The sequence below is a fragment of the Amblyomma maculatum genome, chromosome 2, assembly GCF_055883805.1.
Source record: "Amblyomma maculatum isolate TAMU_Amacu chromosome 2, ASM5588380v1, whole genome shotgun sequence".
Classification (NCBI taxonomy): Eukaryota; Metazoa; Arthropoda; class Arachnida; order Ixodida; family Ixodidae; genus Amblyomma; species Amblyomma maculatum.
The window spans coordinates 73,084,548-73,107,863 of record NC_139345.1 but is presented as its reverse complement, the minus strand read 5'-3'; the positions used below and the strand labels follow the sequence as shown (position 1 = coordinate 73,107,863).

Genomic DNA, 23,316 nt, shown 5'->3' with positions numbered 1-23,316 from the left:
GTCCCTCATCGAAACGTTGGCTTGCGAACTGAGGCTGCCCCTCACCCCCTGTTGGGTTTTCCCTCTGTGGCTAGCACCAGTGACTAGCACCGCCTCCATGGACACGGCACAGGCTGTAGAACAAATCCAAAACATCGGCCTCCATGGAAAACTCTACCCACCTTCAACGGCGTCGCCTGCTGTGATGATTCAATCCAGAGCTTTGTCCGTGAAGTCTAACCGAGCTCCACCCCTGAGACCCTCTATGTGCCATCTGACCGCCCCAGATCTCACCATCCTGCACGCCTGCCTTCTTAATGCAACTAGCACTGCGCTCGATACTTTCGAGGACCGCACTGTACCAACAGAGCGTCATGCAGCTCGGTAGACCCCGAAACCCCTTCAGACAGATGTGCTCGCGCCGCCGATTGCTGCGAAGATGTCTGCCCGACACCGATGGTGCAGTGGTTACGGCGCTCGACTACTGTGCCCAAAGATGCGGGACCGAATCACGGCCGTGTTGACAGCCTTTCAATCGAGGCGAAAAGCAAGGCGCCTGTGTTCTATGCGTTTTCAGCGGCGTTAGCGAACTTAAGGCGGGCGAAATTTCCGCAGCCCTCCACTACGGCGTCTCTCATAGCCTGAGTCGCCTTGGGACGTTAAATCCCATAAAACAAGCCAACCATGCGCGATCTTCCTTCACGGCTCTTAATTATTCCTCATCTTCACCATGCGTTTTACGCCGGCGACCTGACCCTCTGGACTGTTTTGGGCTCATTGGATGCACAGCAAGACTCCCTCCAAACCGCCCTAGATATTTCCGCCCAGTAATTCAAAAAATGTTCCCCGTCCAACCCCGCCGTGATAACCATCATGCGAAAACAGAGACGTGTTCACCCTCCTCCACCGGTGTCATCCTTCACTGACCCAGTTTATATCCAAATCATGGAGATATGCATTCTCGGATTTTACCTCCATTACCGAGGCTTGTCCGCCACGCAAATACAACGTCTCGCCAAATCCGCCCACCAAGTGCATGACCAACTGCACCACGAAACGTCTTTACGGCCTTAAGTAATCGATATTTGTCCAATCCCTCATCGTCTCTCGCAGTTTCTAAGCTCTTCTCCAGCATCGTCTCACACTCCAGCAATATTGCAGCCTAAACGTCATCCTTTACATGCCCCGCAAGCAAGGGTTTGGCCCTTCATTGTATGCAACTACTTCCCGACCGATCGGCATAGTCGTTCAAAACACCATCCAACCCCTGTCTGATTTTACAACGCAAACGACTTGCACAGACCCCGCTAAGCAGCCACCTCCTCTGAGCACGCCGGTACCCTCTGCCAACATCATACGTGAAAACCTTCCCGCTCCCCCTGGAGCTGCTCCAACGCATCGTGGTTGCTCCCATCCTTCGCACAGTGAACCCTACACTCAAAAAAGGCTGCCGCCAAGCTCGCGCCAGATACGTACAACGCAGCTACTGGCGTAATGATAGCATGTACTACACTGATGCCGCCCCGCACCCTGACCACCATGCTGGCACCGTGGCCGTGGTGAATGCCTCCCAACAGGCGCAGGTCCATGCTACTGTGCGCACGAAAGACACCACAAGTCCTGAAGAACTTGTCATTGCCCTTGCAATAGCCACTTTCTATTCGGAGCACTCCACCACTTTCGAGCTCACAGACTACCCCCCGTCCTTTCCGTGATGGTCGAATCTCCTCACTTTTGCAACGTGTTCTGACCACTCTCCCTTTTTCCCACATGAACTACCTCGTGTGGACCCCGGGTCGCGAGTTGGTGGCTGGCAACAACAGAGCACACGCTTTAGCCCGCGAGAATACTGACCCTGTAACGCAGACCTCCACATCGAATCCCCCTCCAATCCCGGTCCTATACCCACATACGCCGACACACTTGCTTACTTGCGAGCCCCTCGGCTTCTGTACCCCATCCTCACGCTCGACTCACACTCCAGGATACTGGCGCAACCTCCAGGCAGATACTACTTCATGTCTTGCGCGTGTTCACCTTTTTTACCCCACTCGATACACCCGCACCAACCCCGTCCCCCTGGCCCATGTCAAAAGGCCTGCACCTCGTACCCCAGCCTCCTACCTCTTCCCCCTGACACCAGCGGAACCTGGGAAGAGCAACTCTGCAACACTCCAGCCTGCCCGTCCTGCAGAGGCTCAGAGTGCGGGCACAACTGGCTGCGTGCTCAATCCTGGGCGCCACACTGCTTGGCTCCCATATCCCCTCCCCCCTCGGAATAAATAAATGCGATGAACAACTTCGACTTTTAAAGCTGAGTAAAGGTGCGCCAAGTGAATGTACAGTTATTTGAAACGCGCAGCAACATGGCAATCAAACAACCACACACGGGCACAAATCTTTTCGCATTATTGCACGCAAGCATGCTTCAATGCCAACCAGAATTTTTTTCCTGGCCCAAGCAGCTACCCTGGAGGAGAAGGCAAATTGTACCGCATGCTGGTGGCGTGAGTTAATATTCAACCCACCGGCACAAGCGAAACGGTTAGGATCACCATGGTTAGAGCTATTGTAACATTGTGGTTTTCTTTACTTTTATTCCGCTATGTATCACCTCCACTATGTAGTGCCTCATTGGTTTTTGAATATATATGTAGCGTGCTTCCCCTTAAAGAATGATAGTGCATTTTACCGTTTTCTTTAACGTAACAAGACTGCCCCCCTCCCCCCCCTCCCCCCCCCCCCCCAAAAAAAAAAAAAAAGCGTACGGCGCGTCTTTCGTTGTTGATGGCGACTAGAGTATACGTAATCGCTTTCACCAACATTGCTATAGATGGGTTCTGAGTGAGCTGGCATGTGTGAAGGGGAATATAACCATACAAAGAACTCTGAAAGTTCCTTATGGGTTGTTAATGAACAAAAAAAAAATAAAGCAGCAATAATTATCGCTTCCCTTAAAGGTCCTTTACCTGTAATGACCTTTATCTAAAAGGTCCGAGGACGGAGGCATTTTTCTTTCACTCCTTTTTCCGCTGCCAGCCATGACAAGCAGCAGCTGGCTTATATAGAATTCAATGTCAAATGACTCCACTTAATTGGTTCGAATTATTGAGGCGAACGGCGGTTGGTTTTATGGCACCTGGGATTGCAACGATCATATTCATTAAATGTCGTTCTGACGAGTGCAGGAAGTACGCCATCAGCGAGGCCCTGGAGCGACTGTGTACAGAGGTCGTGGACAGCTACGTGGACTCCCTGCAGCACGGGCCGCAACTCATCGACTCTAGGAAGCCATTCTTCCACATTCTGTACAAGCTGGTAGGGGCATCTGTCTACGGAACTGAGTACGAGCAATGCTTTCTTCCAATGAAGTACGGCAACTCTGTACCGAGCTTTTCTTAACCAAATGCGGATAAATCTGTTAATGTACCGGTCAGGGCCAGCTGCTGATTCATAGCGAGCACAAAGCGTAGGTAAAACAAATACAAGAAACGACATAGACGAGCACTTCTGTGTGTCCAGTTTCACTGCGATTTGGGACTGCATGACAGCCGATGTGATCACAATGGCGCCTTGTATTGCTTTCACTGCATAAAGAAAAAAAAAAGACATGAACGCCAGCATAGACAGTCTAGTGTGTGGACGTGACGAAAGTGACTGGATTATCATAAGTGCAACAGGAGTTAGAAAAGGAAACAGCAAAGTAAGAGAACAAAGAACTCTTTCGTTCGAAAAGCATTCATCACAACAGACTAACAGGCTTTTTGTTAAACGTTTTCTGCATAAATGGTCGCTTCAATCTCCTTGCTTTTAGTCAGGAAGCAAGCTTTAATATAAATCATCTGGAATAATGTCCTTCCTGCCGTCTGGCAAGTGACAAACTGCTTTTTATGCGAGATTTCCTGCGATGTTTGCGCAACGGGAAGCCCACTGCCGGTGCCCTGCACCTGTCGGTAGAGCTTACTAGAGGTTTTATTAATGCGTAAGAATTGTATGCCTGTGCAGACTGGTGTCACGTTAGCGTGACCTTGTCGGGGTTGTAAAAGAGGAACTAGCCGGTATATCGGAAAAATAATGGCACCATCGGATAGAGAGAGCGTCAAGGAAGCGTGTGCAAGAGACAAAATGTTTGATGTAGGTAATAGGTAAATAAATACAGTCAATTAAGTGAATCAAACGTCGAAATAGCTTGGAGGGGTAATGAGGGGTAACGTATGCCCAACATCCGGTGATGGGAAATTTCAAGCGTTTGAACGTGATCAAGCGGGAAAGGCACTCTTCTGCGTGTACAAATTGGTGGGAATGGTTAGAAAGCGTGTAAAGAGAGGTAATCAACCGATTTCACTGTGAAGCATTTCGAGAGCAATGCAGAATTTGTGCTCTCGGAATCTGTCAGACTGCAGTCAGAAATGCGAAAGCCTGAGCGTTGCTCCTGCACACGGTACATCACGCGCCCCGTGTCGAACATACCCAGCGTTTCGTTGAACGCATCAAAGTTCAGCAGCGTTCTGTAACTGGGTTACAGGAAAGGAAAGGTGCTGTGTCTGTCAGTCGCGGTATCCTGCCGGCACATCCAGCGGACAACGCAGCAACAACGCGCCGGCTTACGCATTTCTCCAAAGCAGATTTGGCAGTGATCTCGAAAAATGTTTGTCCTTTAATTGCATTCATAGTGAAACATGTCGAAAGTTTCCTTTTATTTGTTTGAGACGTTAGTAGGCATTGTCAGGTGTCAGCAACACCCTCTGCCTTCCTTCCCTTCCTTTTTTGTTCAACTGGTTTGATAAGAGTTATAAAGTTGCGGTTTAAAGGCCAGAAGCAAGATCGGCTGTGAGGGACAACGTAGAGGTGGGCTTGGCATTAATTTCGACCTCATTTGTTATGTATCTTTCAACGTGCGCTGGCATCGCAAAATACACGGGAGCCTCGCGTTTCTCCATCGTCGAAACGCGACCGTGGCGGTCGGGGTTGAATTCGTGTCCTGGGTTGAGCAGTCTAGCGCCCTAACCTCTGTAGCACCTATATGGGGTTAGCTTAAATTTAGAAAGAAAAGTTTTTTTTTTAAATGCTCTACATGAATTTTGTTTTCTAAATATGTATCTACGCGGTAGTGATTGTAGTAAGCGATTACGATGAACTAAGTATGTGCTGGCAGCATGGCAAAATTAAGAACGATTTTTCCATCAAAAATGTAAATGAAATCCTAATCGGTTATGTTTCTCTTTATTTTCGACAATTTCAATACAAAAAAAAAATCTGCAGACAAAAAATTAAAAGGATGAGCTATCGTCTCTAAAACAAACGCAGTTTTAAAAAGTATTTGCGGCTATCGCGAGTGATTGTGGTATTTTGGGCTCGACTATCTGAGCTGTGTTACTGCATCCGAAGAACAGAGGATTCCGTTACTCTACAAAAAGTTCTTTCTGCAGGATGGACAATGAGAGCGAGGATATCCGTCGGCTCGAAGAGATTGATGACGAATTTCATTCGTTATTTCCCAACGGCTTGCCAAGTGACGTTGCACCCTTACTGGCAGTTGTGTACCGTCGAAGGGAGAAAAAGATTGAGACCATATTCCGCGAGGCCACAGAAATATTTCGCGGCCTCTTCGTCAAGGCGAAAGCCACTTATGTTCCAGGTGCGTGCCTACTTACCTACAATCCAGTTCTTTTCTCCATCACTTCACAGTGCCCTTTTTGAAGTGCAGAAGGTGTTGTTCAGCTAACCTCGATATATGAACTCTAAGGGGACGTAAGACGGGCTATTTTAGCCTGTTTTTCGTAAACAGTTCACAACACAGAGAGCCTGGTTTTACAAACGCACTCATAACACAGAGATAGGAAATGAAAGGCATTCGATTTTAACCAAACGCAGAATTTATACGAGTTTAAACTTGCCAATACAAGATTTCCTGCATATATCGGGCGTGGATATGCGAAATGTCACCGGGAATCCCTTCCCAATGAAATGCAGTGTTTAACTTGAGAGAGCGGAGAACTCGTGGTGGTGGTTTGTGGGGTTTAACGTCCCAAAGCAACTCAGGCTATGAGAGACGCCGTAGTGGAGGACTCCGGAAATTTCGACCACCTGGGGTTCTTTACAGTGCACTGACATCGCACAGCACACGGGCGCCTTGCTTTTCGCCTCCATCGAAAAGCTGCTGCCGAGGCCGGGATGATATAATGAGAACTCGTCTCATTAAATCTCGGTGCCCGGATGTTCGCTCTCGTCGTAGGTATGGGGCTAGCATTGGCTCGACTTGACCTCAAAGTCGCCGATGTGGGGAAGTAAAATCATTTCATGCCTAAAATAGCCGCACGAAGCACCAGCTTGCGTGCCTCAATGCGAGTGTTACAAGGTCTCGCCATCTGCATGATTCGGCAAACACATTTATTTATTTACAAGTATTGTTGTGTCTTACGTCCAATGGAGGTGGAGTGAGTGCAAATTTTAGTAAAAAATAGGAATGATACACAAATATTCAGAACAAATCAAGAGTAATATTTGTTACAACGCTCACTCAGACGGAATATTACGTTAATGGAGCGTTTCCTAGCTGGAGCAAAATAAAAAAAAAATGACAAGTAAAACTGAAACGTATTGTTTTCCATATATATTCGACGCATTTCCGCTGCGATAGAACAGCAGTCTAGATAATAGACTTCTCTATTTCCTATTAGAATTTTTCTTCCAGAATTCTAATTGACTAAAAATATTCTCATTTTCGCTTGTAGAACGATTCCAGTTTTCCAATAAAAATATTTGTTGCCCCTAACGCCTTTACAAAATCCTTTATAAGATTTTCAATGGTTTTCCCGATTAAACCATTATAATTCGAAAACACGGATATTTTTCGTCTTATTTTAACTCACTGTTGTTGCTTTCTAGACGATACATGATACGAAATTTCTCTGGCTATGGGCCTGGTGGCTTTAAGTCAACGTTCTTAGATATCTAGTAACGTTGGTTTCAGTTTCAAGTGTACATGCGCCGCCACCAGAGAACTGCCGCTTCAAATAGCGGAGGTTTAACCCTGGCTTCGCGTAAGCTCCCCTGACGGCGCTAATAGTTACAGAGGCCACGGGTTTAACCCAACTTGTGGCAAAGTCTGGGAACCATCGCGTCAAATGAAGGAGATTTAACCCTACTTAAACCTAATTTTAACGAGAGAAAGCATCCGCTGCGGTTGCTCAGTGGTTAAGACGCTGGACTAGTGAACTCGAGTACCCGGTTTCGAACTCTCCACGGGTTCGAATTCTCTGCGATTGCTTTTTAAGACAAAAGCCTTTTATGGCTTATGACTCACCGGCGTGTCCATACGTCGGCGACAGCTGTCAATCACCTTCAGAAGGATTTAGATGGTTTCAGTACTGATAGTTAATCAATGAAGGATGTAGTAGTAGGTGTATGAACATTAGTTAATGATGATTAGTTGATCAGTCAAGTGTGAGTAGTTCATTAGTTAATAATAATTAGTCAATCAGTAAGCCTTGGACATATCTTAAATGCAGGCATTGCGCATGCGCAGTGTCTTCGTGTGCAAACGTCAACCGACACCTATAGTAGCCACCACAACTGTGCACGTGCAATGACGTCACAATTGACGGTCAACAGTACGAGCCACCGAACGAAACCAAGCAGGGGCCAAACAGAGGGCAGCGACAGTGGTGGTTAAAGGCTTTCGCCTCTGCGCACTTTAGATCATCAATGTGTCTCCTGAATTTTGTTTTACGGTGAAAGCACAAGACGAGGTCGGGATCATTCCCTGGTCAGTTATGGGCTCCATCACTCCTTAATTTAGCTGATGAACTAGAAAGACCTATAAGGGACACGTAAGACGCACAGGCGGCTACGCGCTGCAAAAACTATGGAAAACCAACTAGCCCGACAACTTGTCCCATCCCGCGCATTGGACGGCACTTAGTTGTGAACTCACGAAACAGCTTAGCCAATCAGAGAGACGACGCGACGGCACGAACATGGTCGGACGAGATTATAGGTCGGTGGGGGCGAGTGCATGACTGATTTCGTAATAAAATGTACGTCAGTCATATAGAACCGTCTCAAAACTCTCAGGAGCTCATTTAACTCTTTAAAACGTATCACCTATTCACCGCAAACAATCATCGCCGATCTTTTGCCTTATATGTTATGCATGAACCATAGGGTTCCTTCAAAGCCACATTTAGAACCAGAATATGATATTGTGAGAACGGGACCCCATTTCATGGCATATAATTTCCGTTATCAGTAATTTGTGTCATTGTCATTGGGTATCAATGCCCGCCTTTTAAGCTCAAGCTGGACATTTGTTCGCCATCTGTGTCGGGTGCCACACTGGCGCCCATTCGGCAGTGGGCCGAAGTAGATCAGAGTCGCTACGGGTAGCAGAGTGTTCCTAAAAACCGACTCTGTTTCCGCGCAGGCTTTGGAGTAACTAGGTAGACGTCGAACGGATAATCGCGCTCATAAAATTCTGTAGCCTCTAGACGGAATTACTTAAGGTTTTTATTGTGTTTCAGATTGAATAGCATTTTAATCCAAACTGCTGGTATTATAACCTACTTGAAAAGCTAAGCAAATGTACAAAACAAGCAAAACTTTTTAAAAGAAGTACAACAGTATAAATGTGCTTCTACATTCGCTGATCAAACACATTAACTTCAAAACATGTCAAAACAACACAACAAAAAGAATATAAACTTGAGGAATCCGACAGCTTACATAATATGATGCATGCTTAACGTGAGGGACGGCTGTAAGCTTTATTTAAGGAGATTGATACAGCCTGAGTTAATTTTGTTAATAAAAGAAAGATTTTATGCATTTATCGCGCACACAGAAAATAGTCATTCTACACATTTGTATGGTCGCATATCTAAAAAAGAAGGGGAAAAAATCACGAGTTCAGTTTTCTGTTGTATAGTGTCCAGTTACCAATGGTCAGACACCTTACTATTGTCTCATACATCAGCTGCACCAGTGGACAGTACTTCCACTGTAACGCCAGACAGAACCTAGTTAGGAGGCATCGTTCCGAACAACGCTGGAAAAATAACATCTGAGTAATCCATGGACCAATGTGCGCCAACGCATCTGTAAGAAGACAGCAAATCGGCGAGTTCAGTTCAGCAGCGTCCAAATTCAATGACCTGAGTTAGTTCCTGCTATTCTTTCTCGTATCGGTTGTAGTAGGCGATCTTACTTCCCCTGCGGCGCCAAATAAAGCATAATTAGAAGCCATGATTCAAAATAATAACGCTCAACAAACTATTTCCGAGATGAATCCACGGACCAATGTGCACCAACTGGTTATTACCATACTGGTATATGTTTAGGGTTCATTTGTACTTACGATATCGACCTATTGGCTGCCTTCTTTCTCTGGCAGGAAGCACGGATAACTTCACGCATGCCATGCTTACAGCACGGGAAGAAGCCATTTCAGAGGAAAAAGGGGACGCTCAGTACCTCACAGAAGGCAACATGGTTCTTCTTCTAAGGAACATCTTTGGCGGTAAGCGCCAACTGGCGTCGGGAGTTTTCGTGCTATTCTTTTCATTTCTCTTCTATAAATTTCGAGGCTCCTCTTCGCCATTTCTTCTTCTTTTTTGTTTGGCCTTGAATGTGAGTTTTCTCATAGTAAGAGTGCTGTCATGGACAAATCTTCGAGGGGTTGCTGCAGGGTAGATGAAAGGTTCGAGGGCGTATGAGAAAACAAGTTATCTAAAAGAAACATTTCGCACCCACCTTTCACCCCATCTTCTGCAAGCATAATACATTATGGTAAATGTTAATTAATTTACGCACGTTCATATAACGACGTCTTTCCAATATAATGTGTGATGCTCTAGGACATCTAACGATATATTTTGGTGTCTTAGCTCCGTGATCATATATTCAAGAGCATAGTATGAGCGATAAAGAACTATGTACAAAGGGTTTATAGGAGCTGACAATCTACGAGTCCAAAGAAAACGTTGGGTTTTTTTTTTTTTTCATGTTTTGTTGTCGGTATTTGACAAAAATTAGTCTTATGGGGATTATCGGCTTATAGAATATTAAGTGCAAAGCGGAGGCATTGTTTTTCCTTCTCCTTCTTTAAACCCCTTTAAAGCTCCTTTAAACTCTGTAATAGCGAGCCCCTCATTTCCCTTTCAATTGTCTGCATAATATGTACAAAGGGGGCATCCCAAATAGGATAAATTGAGACATGCTTAGAACACGCATGTAAGCGAGCATGCATGTGTGGTGCATGTGCGGTGGGCTGCCTATGCTTAGTGCTCAGTGATATTCCATCGTAGTGATTCGAAGCTGCCTTCTCTGTGTTTTATTAAGAGTGCCAGTATGCCACAATGCTGTTCTTTGTCAAAGCTGGTGTAAGTGCGCCGGTCTCCACTATGCGCTTTTCATACCTTTCACCACTGCTTACAGGCGGTACAGACACTTCCGCTGGGGAACTGCACTGGCTGTGTCTAAGGATGATCAAGGAACCGAGAATTCAAGAAAAAATCCAAAAAGAAATTGATGACAACATCGGCAAGCACAGCGTTTATTTATTCATATCTGCGGTGCTTATGAGAAAAAGATTTGGAAGGATTTAAGGATTAAATTCTGCTGTATTCACAGCACGAGAAAAACACAGTGAAAGAAGAGTAGTAGACAACTCTGAAACAGCTCGGCTGCATTTAATACCGTCCAAAGCAAAACTTGCCAAAGTTACGAGACCCATATTTTGCCGCACTAAGACCCACACAATCAAAGTATACGGGCGCATGCCCACTTGAAGCGCATTCTTGATGATTTCGCAGTCCTAAGTTGAGCCAATAAGCTTTTTGATTCAAAGTTTAATTACAGGAATCCAATTACCCGCATACATTCTAAGTTTCCTGCGTTCGTTCGTCCACACCTCGAGGAAATCATATTCTGAATAGTGCCATGTACAGCCTTTGTCAAAAATATACGACCCAAGGGGTTCGCTTCTACGTACTCTAACTAAGCCCCTGGAAGCAATACTGGAATATATAGGTAGGCATAGAGAAGAATGGGGACCAGATTTGTCGTCTACTAGATTTCGAGCGGTGAAGATGCGTACTGAGCCCCGTTACGGGGCTTAGAAGCAAAACCTTTGGGCTGTATATTTTTGACAAAGACTGTACATCATGTACCCAGAGAATAAATTAATAATACGTCCCTTCCAGGAAGCGCACCCCCCGTTTACAAAGACCGAGCCAAGTGTCCGTTCACCGTGGCCTGCCTTTTGGAGACACTTCGCTGCTACCCTATCCTGCCACTCAGCTTTCCCCACAAGACGACGACGGATACCAGAGTTGGTGAGTACACACTTGCCTACCTATAGACAAAATCGATTGAAAGCCAGATAACAGAAGGGTGAAATGTTCAATTGTGTTACGCGAAATGTTAAGGGTGCTTTATGACTCCTTCCGGGAGCTTCGCCGACAAGAAGAAGGAGGAAAATAAGTGTGTTGCGAACCACCGATCTCCTATACGGCTCCAACTATAATAAAATTAAACATACACTGAAAGCACGTGCTTCAGGTATCTGACGGTTTAGTTTTAGTGGCATCAGAAAGCATTGAGGCCTTTTCTTTTTAGGTACTTAACGATGCGAAAGCGGAACTACCGTCGATTACAATCAAGGAACTTTAGACTGTGAGTGTGTGACACTCGGTATTGAAAGCGGCTGATAAGCCTTTTAAAAGAAATAGCAAGTCTCAACACTTTTTCTTAATTTTTCGGAAATGCGAAGATTTAGCTTATGATGCCGATTGGATATGCGAACAAACCTGGAGAGTTTCAAATAAAAGAAATCCAAATCTCAAGATACAAAAAGCTGAGGGACAAATTTAGGCAAAACACAAAACATAGACTGGTCTTGCGGTAGCCTCCCGACTGAATTAAATTTCATAACATTATCTTTGCTCATACTTTAGCAGGAGCCTAAAAATTTTCTACCAAGGCTATCAAAATCACAGTGTTTCTTAGGGCTATGAAATATATCGCGAGTAGTCGCATAATTGCGTTATTTCACTCATATGTACCGTTATGCCTCACTGCGCCAACGCAGGCTGTCTGTACTTCCGGAGTGTGAAGGTTCAAACGATGCATAAGGAATAACGGAGCAATTATTTATCAACGTACACACAAGCGCTGCCGTATAGCTGTAAAGAAAAGCTTTACAACTTTCAAAGAATCTTTTTTGTTAAAACAAATTTCTTCCCAGACTAGGCTATAAGATGCCTCTCCCGCCTGTGACTCGGTAAAACGGGATCTATTGTCGCGCACGTCCCACTGTCCTGTATTGGAGGAAGATGAGGTGTGGCGGGAGAAGCTGAATAGGAATAGGAAGCTGGGTCGGTCCACTCTGGCTGTGCCAACGTCCAGCGCAACTAACATCCGCCATGTAAATAAACCACGTAACAACTGTGGTGGAGATGCGGGGTGTCGATCACCACGGCCGAAGCAGAAGAATAGCTGGGCTACATATCCCCTCTACGGACGGAGATGGCGCAAGCAGATGTTCCAATGCAGCCAATGCCAGCAGCTCAGCCGACCACCACGCAGCCTTATCGGGAATCCCGGCACTTTTATGGCAAGCCCGGGGAGGGGAAGACGTGGATGACTGGCTCACCCACTACATATCAGATGAGCAAATACAACCGCTGGGATGCAAAGACCTTGTTGGCGAATGTGGTATTCTTTCTTGAAGAAACCGCGCTAACATGGTTTGACAGTCATGAAGCATCTCTGACCACCTGGGATCGCTTCATGGAAGAAATGAGAGCGGGTTTTGCAATGCCGATGCTCGAAAAAAGAGCGCAGAACAGACTCTAGCTCAGCTAGCGCAAGTAATGGGGCAGACCTGCACAGCTTATATAGAAGAAGTCGTCAAGCTGTGCAGAATAGTTGCTGCTCAGATGACTGAGGAAGACAAAGTGGGCCACCTCCTCAAACGAATAGCGAAAGACGTGTGCAGCTTTTTCATCTGCAAAGACAATTTGAGTGCCACTGCTGATGTAAAACGACACTGCCGCACGTTTGAAGGTTTGAAGCGACGCCGTATCCTCCCAAAGTTTGGTAGGTTGCCGAATGTCACAACTGTCGCCAATGTGTATGTGCCTGGAGCGACGAGCGTGGCAGATACAATTCGACAAATTGTCCACGAAGAGCTTCGGAGGCATTACGATATTGGGGGCCACGTCAGACCCGTTTACAGTGGAATCTCTTCGGCAGACAATCGTCTATCTTCTGCCTGTTATGCTCCCTCTGATACATCTCCTTAGGACATCCGATGCTCTGCTGCTCCTGGCCGAAACATCCAACCTTTCACCATCAGCGCCTATACAACAGCGAGCACGCTCGTCCTCCTCGTCGACATCCAGATCATGAAGCGTTTAATCCAAGCGACGATGAGCCTTGTTCATCGCGTGAATGTGAGCCGCCGGTGTCTTATGCTTCTGGAATGACAGGGCCCCATTTCGCGTTTTTGCCGCAATCGCCGTCCATACCAGCAGTATCGCCGACAGTGGGTGAATTCCCGTACAAGGTTTCCCGCTGACAATGCTGATCCATATAGAAGAACACTTGGCCGTAATGAGTACAAAGCGACACCTAGCCGACAAGAGCACAGAACAGTGCTGAATCGAAATAAATCACCGGCCTCTGATCGCAGCTTGACACCACCATCTCGGCGCCTACGACGCTAACCTTCTCCCCGACGATGGTCGCCACCTCCGGGTAACTAGTCAGTGCGGCCGATGGAGGTGAGGTCGCAAATGATTCTAGCTGACCTATGCCTCTGCCCGTTTCGATGTTAAAGAACAGAATTGAAGTTTTTGTAGACGGTGTGCGTGCTATGGCGTTGGTGGACACAGGTGCAACCATTTCTATTATACGCCTTGCTTTTAAAAACAGCCTTGGTCGTAAAGTTATGTTTGGTTGGAATAGAGCGGCGACGCTGTGTGGTGCTGGTGGCGAACCGCTTAACCCACTTGGAGTCTGTTCCGTGAACCTCGTAATCACCGGCCACACATTCCAAACCGAATTCGCAGTACTTGCTCGATCAACGCATAACGTCATTCGTGGTCTCGATTTTCTGGAACAATGTGGGGCCACTCTCAACTTTCGCAATGGAGACATTTACGTGAGTACTCGCTTTGAATATGCTTTGTGTGAAAATTCGCCGACCAATCCTAGCACGCTTTCGGTTTCGGACGACATAATCATTCCTGCAATGTCAGCAGAATTTATACAAGTTGTTTGTTCAAGCTGGTGTCAGTGATGCGTTCGACGCTGTGGTTGAACCACTCACTCTCAACTGCGCGAAGAAAAATGTTCTGATTTCCCGTTGCATGATCTCAGTCAGGAATTGCCATTCTTCTTTGTGGACGACTAACTGCTCTAATGAACCTTTTGTATTACCCCGTGGCCTACAAACTTGCCAACGTTAACGAAGACGTTGTTGAATCAGTGGCAGTTCTCAGCACAGACAATTCCCAGCTACTACATGTTCAGAAGTAGATGAAACTAAATTTCTTGCCATTTCTTGCCAAGTGACCGTCACAGTTTAGTGGAAGTACTGTCGAAACATGCTGCGGCTTTCGATTTCTCTTGGAACTCGCCACCATGAAATCCCATTTCCCGCACTCAGCACAGAATTAATACTGGGACTGCTGATCCAATCCGCCAGAAGCTTTATCGTGTATCCCCATCAGAGCGCCAGACGATCGAAGAACAAGTTCGTAATATGCTGCATAAGGGCATAATTCAGGAATAATCTAGTCCGTGGGCTGCCCCTGTGATATTCGTCAAAAATAAAGATGGCACATGGCAATTTTGTGTCGATTATTGACGGCTGAATACTGCTACCAAGAAGGACGTGTATCCTCTGCCACGTATTGATGACGTCATTGATTGTTTGCATTCTGCCTCCTATTTTTCCTCAGTTGACCTACGATCAGGCTATTGGCAGATTCCCATGCACCCGAAAGATAAAGAAAAGACGGCATTCATCACCCCAGACGGACTGTATGAATTTAATGTGATGCCGGTTGGATTATGCAACGCTCCAGCTACTTTAGAAAGATTCATGGATACAGTTCTGCGCGGACTGAAGTGGAACATTTCTATGTGTTATTTGGACGATGTAGTAATATTCGGAACTAGCTTTTGTGAACACAACAGCCGATTAGAGATTGTCTTGGAGTATTATTTATTTCCCAGAAATGTCGTTTTAGAGAAAGCCGGACTGTAGTACTTGCACATCTCGTAGAAAAGGATGGGAAAACATTGAAGCTGTCACTTGTTTTAAACGACCAAAATCGTTAAAACAGCTCAAGAGTTTTTTTGGTGGCTTTGCTCTTACTTCCGGCGTTTTGTTCAGAAGTTTGCTGACCTAGCATATCCACTTACTAGCATATCCACTTACTTGTATTCTACCCGCCGGGGTGGCGCAGTGGTTACGGCGCTCGACTACTGTTCCCAAGGACGCGGGATCGAATCCCGGCCTCGGCGGCCGCTTTTCGATGGAGGCGAAAAGCAAGGCGCCCGTGGGCTGTGCGATGTCAGTGCACGTTAAAGAACCCCAGGTGGTCGAAATTTCCGGAGTCCTCCACTACGGCGTCTCTCATAGCCTGAGTCGCTTTGGGGCGTTAAACTCCACAAACCAACCAACCAACCTACTTGTATTCTAAAAAAAAATGCGCCTTTCAAGCGGACTACTGATTGTGACTCCGCCTTTTGTCAGTTAAAATTTATTTTGGCATCAGGACCTGTACTACGCCACTTCTGCCCATCAGCTCCAACAGAACTTCACACTGACGCCAGCGCAGTAGGCGTTGGTGCAGTGCTCATATAGCACAACAATGGCAATGAACATGTCGTTGCATATACAAGGCGTTCTTTAAGCAAAGCTGAGCGTAAGTATACACTGTAACTGAACAAGAATGCTCAACTGTTGTTTTCGGTGTGCAACGGTTTCGTTCATATCTTTACGGTTGCGCATTTAAAATCGTGACGGACCATCATTCCTTATGTTGGCTTGTAAACCTTCGTGACCACTGTGGACGCCTTGCGCAGTGGGATTTGCGCCTCCAAGAATTCAATTTTACTGTGTCTTTTAAGAGTGGTCGTAAGCACGGTGATGCTGGCTGCCTGTCACCGTTGCCTCTTGAAACTACTGATTACGAGAGTGAGATCTTGGATGAATATATAGCTACAATCTCTCCAAGCTTCACAAATGTTGGTGAATTCAAGATTGCACAGCGGACCGACAGGGAGTTGGCGCCGCTTTTTGATGCCGCAGGTTCCCGGAACCCTGCAACCTCATTCTGCATTCGTGGCGGTCTTGTATATACAGGACGAACTACTCGTCAGTAGGTGCACGGTTTCTTCTAGTTCCTACACGTCTTCGGTATCAGGTTCTTCGGGTAATTCACGACGATCCCACGGCTGGACACTTGGGTTTTGCCAGGACATTGCACAGGGCTAAGGAACGTTTTTATTGGCCGGAGATGAGTCAAACTACTCAACGTTATGTCGCCAGCTGCCTCCAGTGCCAGCGTTTCAAGCACCCAAGCTGCTCTCCGCCGGGTCTTCTTCAACCTATAACGCCGCCACGAACCCCATTCGAACAGGCGGGAATTGACCTTCTAGGACCGTTTTCCCGTTCCATCAACGGCAACCGTTGGGTTGTCGTGTGCGTAGATTACCTTACGTGGTACTGTGAAAGTGCTGCCATACCATCAGCCACTGATTCTGATGTCTCGGCCTTCTTGTAAAATAAAAACAGTATTAATAAGGCCCTATTTTGTAGACAGGTCAGTAAAATCACAAAGAAATGATAGCCGCTCAGGCAAGAAAGGAAACCTATATTTGATTCCTTATCTGTTAGTAAGCAGAAATGTACGGTCAAAGCTGCTTGGCCGTACGGCTGAGCAGCAGTCCAGCTGGAATTATATATTGTGACTGTGTTGTATACGGCTGCTGAGTTTTAGAGAAGGCAAATCACTATCGTCGAATGTTATAGCATTATTATGTACTTGCAAATTATCGTTAAAAAGAAAAACTCACACTCAGTACAAGATTCAAAAAGAATTTATGCTCTTATCTGCGTGCCTTAATTTCCACAGGCGAAGTGTTCATACCAAAGGACACGGGAGCATTGTACAACGTCTACGGCGGAAACCACGACCCGAAGATATGGGACGACCCCGAAGAGTTTCGTCCCGAGCGCTTCATTGATCCGGCCACCGGGAATCTACGCGACGACGCTGAGCCACTGCTCACTTTCGGCATGGGCTCCCGTACTTGTCCCGGAGAGAAACTGGCGCATGTGGACATGTTCTACATCGTCGTCCGACTGATGCAAAGGCTGAGTTTCACTGCACCTGCCGACCAATCGGGTGTGAAACTAGACTGCGTCCCTTCGAGCCTGATTTTGCAGCCCATGAAGCAGAACATTGTGCTCACTAGGAAGGACTAAGCTTCTTGCGAGAATCGTATTTGTGACTTTATACCAGTATATTTCAAAATCTCGAGCACTGACTACTCGATTCAAAGAGGCACGACAGAATTTCAATAAAAGAAATTTAAGGAAACTTTGTGTGCTAGCATTTTTGGACTGGTCGCACTGAAACCTCGGCCTGTAGCGTAAAAGTGTAGCGACGTAATAATCCTGTGGTAAAGCATAGTGTCGCAAATTGTATGCGGTTGCTCCAGCTGTAACTCAGGTATGAAGGCGATGGTGGTTATCCGTTAAATGACGAGAACGTTTATTTCTGTGCTTATCAGTTGTCTTTATTGGCTCAATACGTGTACGCTTAATTCTTGCATCATCATTACATGTCATCATTATATCATTAGGTCAGGGACACGGTGCATATGCGGGTAATCTCTTTTACACAGCACGGCTGCTGAACTTCAAATCGTTGCACGTGTTACGTGATCTTGTTGACTTACGTGGTTCGTTTCAGGAGTTCATCAAGTGTCCTGATGCGACGTCGAGGACGAAATGTTCGTGTTAAAAGACGTCAGTGTTGCTGTCGGCGTTGTTGTTGTTGCGACTGTAGGAATAAGGAAAAGAAAATGCACGGGCCTGCTACTGGTTCCGTAGCTGAGCCACCTCCGCTGCCTCGTGCGAACAGAAGAGAAAATAGAGAACAAAGAAAAGGAAGAGGGAAAGAAAGACGCGCGCCGCTACAACAGCCGTCGTCCACCAGCGGTGGCGTGTGCAATGACGGCCTACAACAGATAAACATTCGGTGCCAGGCTAGCCCCCGCCGCAAGCAGCGGAGACCCACCTGTACCAGCCCCATCAGGGGAGAAGCGGAAAAGATGATTTAGCAGAGTCAAATCAAAACACGTCATACTGTATTAGGCAAATGTTTCTTTAAAGGCAAAGCTTGGCGGCACCTTGCTGAAGCCGCGCCTAGTTTGATAATAATTAAGGTGCGCATCGTGAGGCGCGAACGATGATCATGAAGAAAAAAAAAAGACAACGGGGATCAATGAGATGCCCCATCGTGTTGGCGCAGTGGTTAAGATGGCCAACTACTGTTTCGAAGTACCCGGGTTCGCAGCCAACTTCCTTTCGACCTAAAATGGCTGGTGCTCAACCTCATCAATCTAAAATCCCCCGAAAAGTGCCGTTTATATTGCAATAGAACTGCACTGGGATTTTAAGCCGGTATGCTGAACTGAAAATATTCTTGAAAGAGACTAATTGTATTCCAGTATTGGCCCTGTCGGAAGCTGACCTGCCAAGCGGGAGATATTTGACTGGATATGTCGCCCATAAAAAGTGCAGCATAAAGTAATTTCCTGCAGGTGGGGCAGCGCTTTACGTACGATGAGAAATTTCACGTGTTTCTTTAAACGTTACCGATCTTTGCACGGATGACATTGAGGTAGCGGCTGTGAAAATACAGCTCGGCTTTCGAACTCTTTCTATTGCATCCGCGTACGTGTTCCCGCGGAAGAAGGTAGCAATTGATTTGTTTCTGCAGCAGCTCTGCGACAGCTGCCAAGCTCTTCGAATCATCTGCGGTGATTTCAACGCCCATCATTTCGTGTGGGGTGACAGGAACACGGATTCCCGTGGACGCAAGCTCGTAGACCTTAACTTATTTTTATTTATAGGAAGGGGAAGGCGCGGTAACTGTCTAACTTGTTTTCTGTGGACACCTCAACCGTGCCGTGAGGGAAGGGAGGAAGGTGGGAGTGAAAGTGAAAAGAGAGAAAGAGGAGCCGTAGTGGAGGGCTGCGGAGTAATTTCGACCACATGGGGATCTTTAACGTGCGCTGACATCGCACAGCACACGGACGCCTCTTCGTTTCGCCTCCATCGAAGCGCAGCCGCCAAGGTCGGGTTCGAACCCGGGAACTCCGGCACAGTGGTCGGGCGTCTTACCACTGCACCACCCCGGCGGGGCACTCGTAGACGTTATTGACACTTTGGACCTCTGTGTTGCCAATGACAGAAGCCCCACTTTCTTCCGGCCTCAAGCCTCAGCGCTATAGACCTGTCCAGAGTCCTTCTGAAGTACTCTGGTAGGACCTTGAGTAATTGCGGCCGGTTGCTACCTTTCGAGGACTAGTTTACCAATTTCTATATTTATTGAAGGCTTCTTTAACATATCTATTCATGTTATTTATTTTCCTCTAAGGTCGTTTCGTTTGTCTCGAATTCGTTAAAACGCTTTCTTCTTTTTCTTTTATTTTAATGGGTATACTCTCTACAGTTCTGACTTTCTTCCTTCCCAAAGAATACCCTTGGTTGTGAGAGCACCCAGGCGATATCTAGTAGGAGTGGTCCCGTAGATTTTTCTATGTTAGGGATATTGGCGCCGGCGGCACGGTGCTGAGAGAGAGTTAAATTCAGTCAAATAGTATTCTCGAAGAACTATGGGTTGGTACTGAACAAGTCAGACATTCGTGCGCGAAAAAAAAAATATTCCCGATAGAGGTAACCTTTTTTTTTTCCTTCCGTACCAGAGGAGGAGGAGAAAACATACTTATTTACAGCTCTAGTACACAGGTGGGGCTCTCAGTCCAGAGCTCCCGACTGCATTGGTTTGTAAGGATTATATCAAAATTCTAGGAGCAGTGTATTCACGTAATATGTTATCTGAACAAGACTTATGCGTTAGTTCAGTTGCAAGTGCGAAGCAAATACTAAAAGACGTTAGTTATTTACGTATGGCATGAATACAGTTCGTGAAAAGTTTGATGTCATTGCTACTTTCTTGTGTTTTCTTTCTTTTTGCTTCCCTTGGTTCATGTCTTATTTTTTGCTGTTGTTGTTTTTTTTTTGCAAATTTGTATGACGTGTCGTAAAAGGTAGAAAATTCGAAGTTGTGTCTTACTTTGTGCACACAGCAGTGTATGCTGTGTAATTGAATATGAGTATGTCTGTTTTTGACATTGTGTGGAAACTTTGTAATTTTATCTATTTGTTCGTCTGAAGGACCGCTTACGTATATTGCTGGCATCCAGTGCCGCATATAAGCACAAAGTGCTTACGCGGCAATGGACTGCAATAATAAAAAAGGCGGAAGAGTAAAATAAAAAAAAAGCTCTAGATCTTGGCTTGTGTATTTCTTCCTCTCTGCCCCCCCCCCTCCCCGTATATGTTAGCTCTATAAATACGTGTAAAAACGAATTCCTACCTTGTAATAATAATACTAATAATAATAATAATAATAATAATAATAATAATAATAATAATAATAATAATAATAATAATAATAATAATAATAATAATAATAATATTAATAATAATAATAATAATATTAATAATAATAATAATAATAATAATAATAATAATAATAATAATAATAATAATAATAATAATAATAATAATAATAATAATAATAATAATAATAATTGGTTCCAAGAAAGGGAAATGCGCAGTATCTGTCACACTTGCTCTGTGGACACCTGAACTGCGCCGTAAGGGAAGGCAGGAAGGTGGGAGTAAAAGTCGAGCAATCCATTTTCGACAGGTCTCATGTCTAGAAACAAGACTGCCCTGTAGCACCAAGGAATTACGCTATGCGTCACTGGCGAAGTACGAGAAAAAAAAAAAGTTTACAAATTTCGGTTGTCGGAGTGGAAAGGTGTCTTGTCGTCGTCGCCATTTCGAGCGTTATTACCGATACATAAGCCGAGAAAGCGCACTCTGTACAAACGCGATATCAAAACACGTCAGGGAGGCTTCCGTTAATGCGCACAAGTTCGAAACTAGTCCGAGGTAAAGTTTATACTTAGCAACGAGAGATCCCCTTATCAGCGTAGCGTCCTCGCCAATCATTATACGTTACGATTATTTAAAATACCATTAAGTGAATGAATGCAGCTCGCTTGTATTTTTTATTCTACTTAAGTTCAGAGCTTTACAAAGCTGGAAAATTGCAAACTCAGATGCGGGCCACTGTTTGCGAAACAGGCACCTCCTGTCCCATTATGCAGAATTGCTAATTAGGTTATTGAGGCGAAAGCCTTTCTAGTCCCATGAAACGAAATCCCGTGCGCGAGATCTGCTACGCTCTGAGGACCCGGTCCGGCAAAAGACCGCCACAGACCGAGCTGCCGACGTCATGAACCGTAGGAACATGAACGTTTGAATGTAATGGGGCCGTGCGGGGGCCCAGGGGCCTGCGCACCCCGAACTCCTCTGTTAAAATAAATGTTTTTTACTACTACTACTACGGCTCTCTTTTAGCGTTCCTACAATCTTGGATCCCACACTTTAACGCGCGCCAAAGAACGGCACGTGAAGGAGCGATTGATTGATTGATTGATTGATTGATTGATTGATTGATTGATTGATTGATTTATAGAAAGGGAAAGGCGCGGTAACTGCCTCACTTGTTTTTCTATGGACACCTCAACCACGCCGTAAGGGAAGCGAGGAAGGTGGGAGTGAAAGTGGAAAGAGAGAAAGAGGAGCCGTAGTGGAGGGCTACGGAGTAATTTCGAAGAAACTGGGGATCTTTAACGTGCGCTGACATCGCACAGCACACGGACACTTCTGCGTTTTGCCTGCATCGAAACGCAGCCGCCGAGGTCGGGTTCGAACTGGGGTACTCCGGCACAGTAGTCGGGCGTCTTACCACTGCACCACCCCGGCGGGGCGCGATAGGAGCGATGATGTACCTTCCAAACACACTTGTCGGAGAAAGCGCCTCAAATACTGCGCCTTTCCTTTTCTGTAAGCCAATTATAATTATATGTAGCACTGCAACGAACGCCGATAAGAGGCAAACGATGAGAGGCAAATGGTAGGAGAGGAAGGATAGGCGGTCGCCATTCTCTCGCTAAGAAACATCTAAGATACCCTTCATGCCCGTCCTGCCTAAAAAAAAAAAAAAAAAGAAATACGACAAGCTAAGATAAAGGCGGCATCATTGAGGAAGCGGCTAAGCACCCTAACGCTTTGCAGCACGAGCTACGCTGCGAAACCGATGCGGCGTAAAGCTTCAGCCGGCGTATCGCGCGCGCGCCGAACAAAGCGCCGCAGGGCTGCAAGCAGGCGCACGCTGCCTTTCTTCACCGCCGAGCGTTCGTAATTACACTGCGTCGCAGGGACAGAAATGAGAGATAGGGAGCTCGGATCGGCGCTGGGAGGCTGAGGCTGCGTTAGGCGCTTTGCGCTCCATGTGACGCGCTTTAGCGTCACGGCTGATTGAGTGCGCGCGCCTGCCAGCGGGGAGAGAGCTAGTCGGCGCGTGCTCTGTTCTCCTAGGACGCAAAAAGTAATACACGCAGCCGCTGACGTATAACCAGTAATACGCGCAAGTGTCGACAGCAGCGCATGCACTATTCTCCTATGCCGTAGTGACGTGCTCAATAGCACTTCATCGTGCCTGTTTCCAAGTTGGGCCTGACTCGGTATGGCGCAGAAAAAAAAATACAAACAGCCATGCAGCCATCAAGTGCAAGATTACGTGTTTGGTTAACTCATTCGCAACTTGTTGGAAGTGGAGTGGAGCTTCTACAAGTCTGCTACCTTCGCGCGTTCCTGAGACAATCATTGTGCATGCCTGCTTAAGGCGTCGTCGCCTCGCGCTCGTAATTTCACTTTGCTGCGAGAGGACACGGAGAAAGTAGCTCTTGGATGGTGGTTACATCATTCAGATAACTTCGAGACTGTTTGTTGTTATGTGCCTAAACATTCCTTCCTCTATTGGTGACCTATTGTCTAAGCTTATATGAAGACCACACAGACCAGAAACGGCGACAAACAACGCTCCTCTCGCAATACTTCCAACTGCCTTGAGCGCTTTCGCCCGTTTCCTTTCTTTTCTTTTTTTTTTC

General features: G+C 46.1%; 1 protein-coding gene across 4 annotated transcripts in view; it reads left to right on the top strand.

The window, feature by feature from the left end:
• LOC146198991 (cytochrome P450 1A1-like) overlaps positions 1-20,562 on the top strand; it is a 30,438-nt gene extending 9,876 nt beyond the window's left edge. For 2 of the 4 annotated variants that reach the window (XM_084594460.1, XM_084594457.1), the window contains 6 exons: positions 3,168-3,297; positions 5,409-5,617; positions 9,371-9,496; positions 10,414-10,518; positions 11,181-11,312; positions 17,130-20,562. In XM_084594460.1, the coding sequence (XP_084450586.1) occupies positions 3,168-3,297; positions 5,409-5,617; positions 9,371-9,496; positions 10,414-10,518; positions 11,181-11,312; positions 17,130-17,482 (1,055 nt within the window). In that variant the 3' untranslated portion in view covers positions 17,483-20,562. Of the gene's footprint in view, positions 1-3,167; positions 3,324-5,408; positions 5,618-9,370; positions 9,497-10,413; positions 10,519-11,180; positions 11,313-17,129 lie in introns of all 4 variants that reach the window. The other 2 variants (XM_084594461.1, XM_084594458.1) reach the window with 2 other exon arrangements.
• Positions 20,563-23,316: the final 2,754 nt, after the last annotated feature.